Below are 11,140 nucleotides of genomic sequence, written 5' to 3' on the forward strand. Positions count from 1 at the left end.
GATTCCTAGACGAGGAGCCTAAAGATTCCAGGGAAGAGCTGTAACTTATAATTCAATGGGACTCTCACCGAGTCACCTGCTGGGAGTGTTTCCCCATTCGGTACTGTACCAGCCCTCCAACCGGTAGTAAGGGTTAACTTGTTTCAAGCTTATGCACCTCTTGCTTGCTGAGCTAAAACCCCTGATCTGTAGCAGAACTAACATGTTCCTCAAGATTTGCAGACCACTGGCCTTAAGGAGTGAAGGACCAAACTTTCCCAGAAAATAAGGTCTGATTACATTTGAAAATAATTTCCATGGATGCCAGCAAGTCTGTTCAGGGTCATGGTGGCATACAACCAACCACCTGAGCCCCTGTTTCTCCTGTACACAGCCCCCCTCCCTTTTCCCATATCTTCCCCTTTAAAGCCCTTTGGCTTTGCCAGGAAGATGAAGACGGCCTTTGAGACGTTTGCCCACCATCTTCCCAAGTTGTTGGCTTCCTATAAGGGAAATTTCCTTTCCCACCATCACTTCTCTGAACTATTGTTTTCTAGTGGTGAGCAGCTAAACCTGATTTAGAACTGGTTCTCTATCCAGTAACAGTACGAGGACAATTAACCCTGCAGAGCCTATAGTGAAGTAGAAAGCACAAATTTCCTGAGTTGGTCATTGAGAATGATGATAAGATGCTTCAACCTCTTAGTTCCCAGACCAAGGAAACAACCCTAAGTGCAAAGGTCTTTAATTCACGGTGTACACTGTATTGTGGAGAATGGCATCCCAATTCTCTTAAACTATCATCAACAAAGAGGCACTTCAGTTGTGCTTTTAGGAACCCATCCCAAAGATATATCTGCTGGCAGCTCTGAATGTTTCAGAATATATTTTGAGAAAAGAATCACATAGATAGTTTTACTCCCACTGCTCCTTTGTTTTAAAATAGGTCCCTGGTCTGACATGGTGTTATTAGAACCCTGTGCCTGTGGAACAAATACTCCATAAGCCCCCATTGATAGATTCAATGTAATCCCTATCAAGATTCCAATAACATTTTTCTATGGAAGTAGGAAAAAAGTGCTAAAATTTATATGGAACCACAGAAGACCCCAGGATAGCCAATACAATCCTGCTAAAGAACAACAAAGTGTGAAGCTGCATTATTTCAAGCTCTAGCAAGGTATAGCAATCAAAAAAGAATGGTGCTGGCGCAAGAACAGGCACACTGATGAACAGACTAGTATTGAGAGACCGGAAATAAAATGATGTGCATACGGTAAACTAGTATCTGACAAAGGAGCCAAGAATACTCAATGGCAAAAAGACCATCTCTTCAATAATTGGCACTGGAAGTTGGATACTCACATGTAAAAGAACGAAATTAGACCCGAATCTTAAACCACTCAAAATGAATTTAAGACTTAAATGTAAGACTAGAAACCATAAAACTCCTAGTGGAAAACGTAGGGAAAAAGCCCCTTGATGTAAGTCTCAGCAACAATTTTTGGGATATGGTACCTAAAGCATAAAGAACAAAATACTAAATAAAAAATAAGTAAAAGATACTACACCAAAATGAAAAGCTTCTACACAGTGAAAGAAATAATCCACAAAATGAAAAGGCGAGCTATGGAATGAGGTAAAGTACTTACAATTCATGTATCTGATAAGAGGTTAATGCCCAAAATACACAAAGAATTCATACAACTCAATGGCAAAAAAATAAATAATCCAATTCAAAAATGGGCAGAAGACCTGAACAGACTTTTTTTCAAAGAAGATATTGAAATGGCCAACAGGTACATGAAAAGGGGCTCAATATCATTCATCATCAGTGAAATGCAAATCAAAACCATAATGAGATATCCCTTCACACCTGTTAGAATAACTATCATCACAATGACAATAGATAACAAATGCTGGTAGGAATGTGGAGAAAGGGGAACGCTTATGCATTGTTAGTGGGAATACAAACTGGTATAGTCACTATGGAAAACACTGCAGAGGTTCCTCAAAAAATGAAAAATAGGATAGAGGCAAGATAGCGGATGAGTAGCAGACTGAAATGAAATCAGGTCACGGAAGTTCAGCTAGATAGTTATCAAACCATTCCAAACACCTACAAACTCAACGGGAGATTGAAGAGAAGAAGAGCAGCAATTCTAGGAACAGAAAATCGACCACTTTCTGGAAGGTAGGATGTGCTGAGAAGTGAATACAAAGCAACGAGAAGATAGATTACGGGGGAAGGGGCCAGCTCCTGGCAAGTGATGGAGCAGTGGAGCATAAAATCAGAACTTTTAGAAGTCTGCTCCACTGAGGGATATCACTCCAGAGGCTAAGTGGGGATGGAGCCCTCATGGGGACAGTGTGGTCTCAGGTCCCATGGAGTCACTGAAAGATCGGGGGTGTCTGAGTGTGGTAGAGCTCCCAGGTATCAGAGTAGGGAAGCTAACTACAAAGACAGAGCCAACGAGTGAGCTCTCAGCTTGGGGTTACCTTAAACCATGATCCGCAACACAGTCAGGCCACTGCTCTTTGAGCAGGGATGCCACAGGTGGCAAATCCAGGGAGACTCACCTTTCTCCTCTGGAGGCAGGAATCTGCTGGGTTTGGAGACTCCAGATGGGTCTGTGTGCATGAGACAGAAATACTCGGCCACAGGCCAAGATAGCCCAAAGCACTACCAGAGACCAGGGAGAAGGGAGTGACTGACCCCTTTTCTCTGAGGGTGCACTGGGGAGTGGGGCCCCAAGCTCTTGGCTCCTCCGGGCTGGAGATTGGGAGGCCACCATTTTCATTCCCGTCCTCCAGAGCTCTATGGAAAGCGTTCAGGAAACAAAAACTCCCGACAGCGAACTCAAGCAGATTTCTTAGCCTGGTCCCTGGCAACAGCGGTGCAATTCTGCCTCGGGCAAAGACATCTGAGAATCACTACAAGAGGCCCCTCGCCCAGAAGATCAGCAAGAACATCCAGCCAAGACCAAGCTCACAGATCTAAAACAGCGGAACTCCAGAGCTAGGGAAAAGCAATGCGTGGAATGCATTGCTCTCTCCCCATGATCCTTTAGTCTGGCAAAATTAAATTAATTTTATTTAATTTTATATTTTTCTTATTTTAATTTTTTAACTTTTCCTCTTTCCTCTTTTAACGTTTTTTAACTAGTTTATCTTAATAATACGTTTCTTAAAAAAATCTTTTTAAACCTTCATTATTATAGTCATATTTTATCCTTCGTTGTATTAAACCTTATTTTTTGTATACATATAGTTTTTTATTTCTAAAAAATTTTGGGATACAATTTCATCTAATAGATCAAAATATACCCTAAATCTACCACAGGGATTTGTTCTTATCTCCAGCCTGAGCACATTCTCTCCCCCTTTTTTTTTCCTTCTTTCTTTTCCCAGCCAACTTATCAATTCCTTTTTTAGAATTCTTTTTAGTTGTTATCTTTACAGTTATATTCCATCCCTTCATCGTGTTTACCCTTATTTTTGTATATACATGTTTTTTTTTTCTTTAAAATATTGGGAGATAGTTTCTTCTAAGAGAACAAAATAAACCCAAAATTAATTGAGTGGCTCTGTTCTATTCACCAGCCTAATATGTGTGTGTGTGTGTGTGTGTGTGTGTGTGTGTGTGTGTGTATTTTTTTAATTTCTTTTTAGCCCCTTCCTTCTCCCCCCAAATTGGGATCTCTTCTGATTTGGATAGCATACACTTTTCTGGGGTCTTTGACACCCTTTTAGTATTTTATTCTCTCATTCATAAATTCTTATCTGGAAACAATGACAAGGCAGAAAAACTCACCACAAAAAAAAGAACAAGAGTCAGTACCGACAGCTAGGGACCTAATCAATACAGACAGTGGTAATATGTCGCATCTAGAGTTCAGAATGACGATTCTCAAGGTGCTAGCTGGGCTTGAAAAAGGCATGGAGGATTTTAGAGAAACGCTGTCTGAAGAAATAAAATCCCTTTCTGGAGAAATAAAAGAACTAAAATCTAACCAAGCTGAAATCAAAAAAGCTATTAATGAGGTACAATCAAGAATGGAGGCTCTTACTGCTAGGATAAATGAGGCAGAAGAGAGAATTAGTGATAGAGAAGACCAAATGATGGCAAATAAAGAAGTTGAGCAAAAGAGAGACAAACAACTACTGGACCATGAAGGGAGAATTCGAGAGATAAGTGATACCATAAGATGAAAGAATATTAGAACAGTTGGGATTCCAGAAGAAGAAGAAAGGGGGGTGGGGCAGAAGGTATACTGGAGCAAATTATAATAGAGAATTTCTCTAATATGGCAAAGGGAACAAGCATCAAAACCCAGGAGGCACAGAGAACCCTCCCTTAAAATCAATAAAAATAGAACCACACCCCATCATCTAATAGTAAAACTTACTAGTCTTAGTGACAAAGAGAAAATCCTGAAAGCAGCTCAGGACAAGAAGTCTGTAACATACAATGGTAGAAATACTAGATTGGCAGCAAACGTATCCACAGAGACCTGGCAGGTCAGAAAGGACTGGAATGATATGAGAGCACTAAATGAGAAAAATATGCAGCCAAGAATACTATATCCAGCTAGGTTATCATTGAAAATAGGAGAGATAAAAATCTCCCAGGACAAACAAACAAACAAAAAAAGAATTTGCAAACACCAAACCAGTCCTATAGGAAATATTGAAAGGGGTCCTCCAAGTAAAGAGAGAGCCTAAAAGTAGGAGACCAGAAAGGAAAAGAAACAATATACGGTAACAGTCACCTTACAGGCAATACAAGGGCACTAAGTTCATATCTTCCAATAGTTACCCTGAATGTAAATGGGCTAAATGCCCCAATCAAAACACACAGGGTATCAGAATGGACAAAAAACCAAAACCCATCAATATGCTGTCTGTAAGAAACTCATTTTAGACCCAAAGAAACCTCCAGATTTAAAGTGAGGGGGTGAAAAACAATTTACCATGCTAATGGACATCAAAAGAAAGCTGGGGTGGTGATGCGTACATCAGATCAATTAGATTTTAAGCCAAAAACTATAAAAAGAAATGAGGAAAGACACTATATCATACTCAAAGGGTCTGTACAACAAGAAGATCTAACAATTTTAAATATCTATGCCCCTAACATGGAAGCAGCCAACTATATGAACCAATTAATGACGATATCAAAGAAACACATTGACAATAATACAATAATAGTAGGGTACTTTAAAACCCCCCTCACTGAAATGGACAGATCATCCAAGCAAAAGATCAACAAGGAAATAAAGGCCGTAAAAGGACACACTGGACCAGATGGACATCACAGATATATTCAGAACATTCCATCCCAAAGCAACAGAATACACATTCTTCTCTAGGGCACATGGAATATTCTCCAGAATAGATCACATCCTGGGTCATAAATCAGGTCTCAACCAATACCAAAAGATTGGGATCATTCCCTGCATATTTTCAGACCACAATGCTCTGAAGCTAGAACTCAATCACAAGAGGAAAGCTGGAAAGAACTCAAATACATGGAGGCTAAAGAGCATCCTACTAAAGAATGAATGGGTCAACCAGGAAATTAAAGAATTGAAAAAAATCATGGAAACAAATGATAATGAAAACACAACTGTTCAAAAATCTGTGGGACACAGCAAAGGCGGTCCTGAGAGGAAAATATTTAGTGATAAAAGCCTTTCTCAAGAAACAAGAAAGGTCTCAAGTACATAACCTAACCCTACACCTAAAGAAACTGAAGAAAGAACAACAAAGAAAGCCTAAACCCAGCAGGAGAAGAGAAATCATAAAGATCAGAGCAGAAACCAATGAAATAGAAACCAAAAGAACACTAGAACAGATCAACGAAACTAGGAGCTGGTTCTTTGAAGAATTAATGATTGATAAACCCCTGGCCAGACTTATCAAAAGGAAAAGAGAAGGTACCCAAATAAATAAAATCATGAATGACAGAGGAGAGATCACAACCAACACCAAAGAAATACAAACAATTATAAGAACATACTACGAGCAACTATATGCCAGCAAATTTGACAATCTGGAAGAAATGGATGCTTTACTAGAGACATATAAACTACCAAAACTGAACCAAGAAGAAATAGTAAACCTGAACAGACCCATAACCAGTAAGGAGATTAACGCAGTCATCAAAAATCTCCCAACAAACAAGAGCCCAGGGCCAGGTAGCTTCCCAGGCGAATTCTACCAAACATTTAAAGAAGAATTAATACCCATTCTCCTGAAAGTGCTCCAAAAATATAAATGGAAGGAAAACTGCCAAACTCATTTTATGAAGCCAGCATTACCTTGATCCCAAAAAGAGACAAAGAACCCATCAAAAAAGAGAATTATAGACCAATATCCTTGATGAACACAGATGCGAAATTTCTCGCCATAATACTAGCCAACAGGATCCAACAGTACATTAAGAGAATTATTCACCACAACCAAGTGGGATTTATTCCTGCGCTGCAAGGTTGGTTCAACATCTACAAATCAATCAATGTGATACAATACATTAATAAAAGAAAGAACAAGAACCATATGATACTCTCGGGCGCCTGGGTGACTCAGTGGATTAAAGCCTCTGCCTTCGGCTCAGGTCATGATCTCAGGGTCCTGGGATCGAGCCCCACATCGGTCTCTCTGCTCAGCAGGGAGCCTGCTTCCCCCTCCCTCTCTGCCTGCCTCTCTGCCTGCTTGTGATCTCTATCTGATAAATAAATAAAATCTTTAAAAAAAAAAAAAAGAAACATGATACTCTCAACAGATGCTGAAAAAGCATTTGGCAAAGTACAGCATCTTTTCTTGATCAAAACTCTTCAAAATGTAGGGATGGAGGGTACATTCCTCAATATCATCAAAGTCATCTATGAAAAACCCACAGTGAATATCTTCATCGATGGGGAAAAACTGAGAGCTTTTCCACTAAGATCAGGAACTTGGCAGGGATGTCCACTATCACCACTGCTATTCAACATAGTACTAGAAGTCCTAGCCTCAGCAATCAGACAACAAAAAGAAATTAAAGGCCTCCAAATTGGCAAAAAAGAAGTCAAATTCTCACTCTTTGCAGATGATATGATACTGTATGTGGAAAACCCAAAAGACTCCAGTCCAAAACTGCTAGAACTCATAGAGGAATTCAGTAAAGTGTCAGGATATAAAATCAACACACAGAAATCAGTTGCATTTCTGTACACCAACAACAAGACAGAAGGAAGAGAAATTAAGGAGTCTATCCCATTTACAATTTCACCCAAAACCATAAGATACCGAGGAATAAACCTAACCAAAGAGGCAAAGAATCTGTACTCAGAAAACTATAAAGTACTCCTGAAAGAAATTGAGGAAGACACAAAGAAATGGAAAAACGTTCCATGCTCGTGAATTAGAAGAACAAATATTGTGAAAATGTCTATGCTACCTAAAGCAGACTACAGATTTAAGGCAATCCCTATCAAAATACCATCAATTTATTTCAAAGAAATAGAACAAATAATCCTAAAATTTATATGGAACCAGAAAAGGCCCCGAATAGCCAGAGGAATGTTGAAAAAGAGAGCCAAATATGGTGGCACCACAATTCCAGACTTCAAGCTCTATTACAAAGCTGTCATCATCAAAACAGTATGGTACTGGCACAAAAACAGACACATAGATCAGTGGAACAGAATAGAGAGCCCAGAAACAGACCCTCAGCTCTATGGTCAACTAATCTTTGACAAAGCAGGAAAGAATGTCCAGTGTAAAAAAGACAGCCTCTTCAACAAATGGTGTTAGGAAAATTGGGACAGCCACATGCAGAAAAATGAAACTGGACCATTTCCTTACACCTATCTTTGTATAAATGTTGTTCAAGGGTGTTTTGCTATCTAAGTGCTCTTGGTTTCTGGGATCATCCCATTCTCCTTACTTCCTCCTACTTTTCTGAATCCCCTTATCATTGTCCTTGTGAGCACCACCTCCATGCCCACACCCTAAATAATGGTTGTTCTCCAGCATTTTGCCATAAGCCCCCTGTCTTGTCTTATTCTCCACACTACTTGGGAACCTTCCCTTTCTCCACTTGTCTCCTCCTTTTCAAGTTAATATAAGTACCAAATGAATGAAACAGACTTTAAATACAAAGAATATAGATTTTAGGGGAATTGTTTGAGACACAGTTGAGACACTGAGGATGATGTTAGGCTCACAGCATTTAAAATTTGTCTTTATGAAGTTTCAGAAGTCCTGTGGTGTGGCATTCTGGATTCAATTTCACCCCCTGATCATCAGAATTCACATCCTTGAAGGATTAGATATTTTTACTTAGAGATAAGTACCTCTGTGGACCTACTGTAGGACTGGTCTTACAGAGAGTAGCTAATTTAGGCCAAGTTTTTTCCTATTGATTCAACAAAAGAGTACAGCTGATTCTGAAATATATGAAGTTAGATATTTCATAGTAAACATCATCTACTCTGTACCTGATCCAATTAATACTAGAAAAATATGGGAAATGCAATAAATACTGGTTAGTTATTGGCTGGCTTATTGTATAATCATGGTAAATTGTGCTACTAGACTTTTCCTGGAATCTCACTTAATCAGTGTCTGCCAAATAATTTTAAGATTGTGTCCAAAGATTTGTGTGATTTATTTCTATTTTCTAAATGATGGAATGATAATCTCTAAATAAAACTTTCACACTGCTAATCTCTATAAGTAATTTAGCCACAACTAAGATGCATTAGTCAGGGGAATTTAAAAACAATTCTAAAAACACCCCTTGATTCTTTACCAGGGAAAATCAATTCGATAGGCCTTTTGGTTCTCTAGTGGCCAGTGGGAGCCACAGCTTAAATGAAGGAACTGTGTTTATTCAGCATGGAAGAATCACCCAGAAAGAATCTGGAAAGTCATAGTGCAAAAATTTTGCTAAAATTTTTCAAGTATTTTTATATGAGTTTATTTGGGTTTAATTAGTTTAAGGTACCACTAACTCGAGAATAAATATTGTTACTTGGTTTAGCAGAGATAAATCTAATTGCTGTCATAAATGTCTCTTCGTTTATAGGTAGCAGCCAGTAAAATGAGCAAGGCACAGTGGACACAGGATGAAGAGCCTCTTTTATTCTCCTTAACCACTTTACCCCTTTCCATCTCATCAAATAGCTAACTGGTGCGGGTCCTTCCAACTCCTATTTTAGTGTATGTGCTACCAAAGTCAGCACCGTTCCTTCCTAGTCTTAGCCGCATGAAAACATTGCAGTCAATATATACATACACGACTTACATACTTAGAGTGGTCTGAGATGTTGAATGATAATATAGAAGTCAGGGTCATAGCAGCCAAACTCAAAAGAGATGATTAAAAAAATAAAGCACAATTTACAAAGAAATCCCAAGATTAACAGAAACCAACACAGGATGATATAGTGTCTGCTGGGCTGCAGCAGTGGGAGCTCATTAACACCATTAGGCCTAAAAGGAGACGAGAGGAAACAGTTCCTAGAATAGAGAGTGCTGCCAGTCCCGAACCACAACCAGTAGGAAGAGGAGGAATAAATTCTTCAACTCCTCTTTTCCTGCCCTCTGATTTCCTATCGGCTGAAACAAAGCCAAAGCCAAAAGAGCCTGTTTCAAGCCTGCAGAGGATAGTTTCTAGGGACACACACAGCAAATGCATCCACCAAAGATACCATCATCACTTCGTAGGGGAAGCAGTTACTAACTTCTATTGAAATTAATTGAAAACTTATAGCTATAGAATAATATTCAGTGTAACAGAAGAGTAACTGGAATACTTGCAAAATGTTTGCTGAATAAAGAAAACGTAGACTGAACTGTAAGCACAGTACTAAAGTTAGGTGACTATGGGGCACCTGGGTGGCTCAGTGAGTTAAGCACCCGCCTTCAGTTCAGGCCGTAATCCTGGGGTCCTGCGATGGAGCTCTGTGCCTGGCTCCTCATTCAGCAGGGAGTCTTCTCCTCCCCCCGCCTGTGCTCTCTCAGTCTCTCTCTCAAATAAGTAAGCATTTTTAGAAAATAAATAAAAAATAAAGCTGGGTGACTAGAACCGATTCTTAAATTCCTAGCGATTTAGGAGCTACCTACTACAGTAGGCCGCCGCGGAAGCTTTACTTACCAGATGGCTGGGTGAACCCACGACGCCCGGACGGGCAGATGGATTCATACGTGTGTCATAAAACTTTACACGCATAACCCTGACTGCTCTCTAGTCCAGACCCTTCGCTTTGCAGATGAGGAAATGGGAGCTGCAGACTGTTTACAGCGCGATTCAGAATTAGGACCCAAGTCACAGGACTCCAGGCTGTTCTGACTAACACGTGCCATCTGAGCCTGAGCTCCGCACCATCCGACGCACCGGGCACCGGGCGGTAGGCGCGGGTCGACGGCGCAGGCGCAGGGGCAGCCGTCGGGGAACGGCGCAGCGGGCGTCGCCGGAGTCCGCCGCCAGGGGGCGATCACCGCACGCCGCGGGGGCTCCGGGGGCTCCGGGAGAGCGGGGCGGGGGTGGGGAACGGGGGGCAGCGGGGGCGGGGTCCGCTCTGGGGGTGCGACCCTTACCTCCAGGTAGTACAGGTCCACGGTCGTGATCTGCGAGTCGAGGAAGTCCTCGTAGGTGCTGAACTGAGTGACGATGTTGTCCACGGCGGTCGCGCCGTCGTCCGGGTCCATCGCCACCGGCCGCGGGGCGTCCCTAGCGACGGAGACGCGGCGGCAGGTGCGCAGCTGCCCCGCCCCCACCCACCGCGGTCTCCGCCCCGCCCGGAGCCCCGCGCAGCCGCGTGCGCTAGTCCCGCCCCCGCGCTCGGCCCCGGGTCTGGTCTCCGCCGGCGACGCGGGCTCCAACGGCCGCTCCGGGCACCGCCCGCGGCCCGAACCGTGCGGAAGCGGGAGCCCTTGGGGGTGCGGCCTGCGTCCGAGCGCGAGAGGAGGACCCGGCGGGACGCGCGGACCCAGCGCCGACAGAGCGGACGTGGGCCGCGACCTCGCCCCGAAACGGCGTCCTGCGGCCGAATGCCCCGGCGAGCGCCCGGCTCCTGCGGGTTTCTGCGGGGTTTCTGCGGGGAGCGCCCTGCGGAGCGAAGCCGTCGGGGATGACCCGTGACCGCGCCCGGAACGGAGCAGGGACTCG

General features: G+C 42.3%; 1 protein-coding gene across 3 annotated transcripts in view; it reads right to left on the reverse strand.

Annotated features, from left to right (window-relative positions):
* The window catches only part of CFAP299 (cilia and flagella associated protein 299), a 613,349-nt gene extending 602,612 nt beyond the window's left edge, over positions 1–10,737 (reverse strand). For 2 of the 3 annotated variants that reach the window (XM_045984663.1, XM_045984677.1), the window contains exon 1: positions 10,570–10,737. In XM_045984663.1, coding sequence (XP_045840619.1) covers positions 10,570–10,680 — 111 coding nt within the window. In that variant the 5' untranslated portion in view covers positions 10,681–10,737. Of the gene's footprint in view, positions 1–10,126; positions 10,242–10,569 lie in introns of those variants that run through there. The other variant, XM_045984671.1, reaches the window with a different exon arrangement.
* Between the last annotated feature and the right edge of the window lie 403 nt (positions 10,738–11,140).

This window comes from Meles meles, chromosome 2 (genome assembly GCF_922984935.1).
Source record: "Meles meles chromosome 2, mMelMel3.1 paternal haplotype, whole genome shotgun sequence".
In the NCBI taxonomy this organism is placed as follows: domain Eukaryota; kingdom Metazoa; phylum Chordata; class Mammalia; order Carnivora; family Mustelidae; genus Meles; species Meles meles.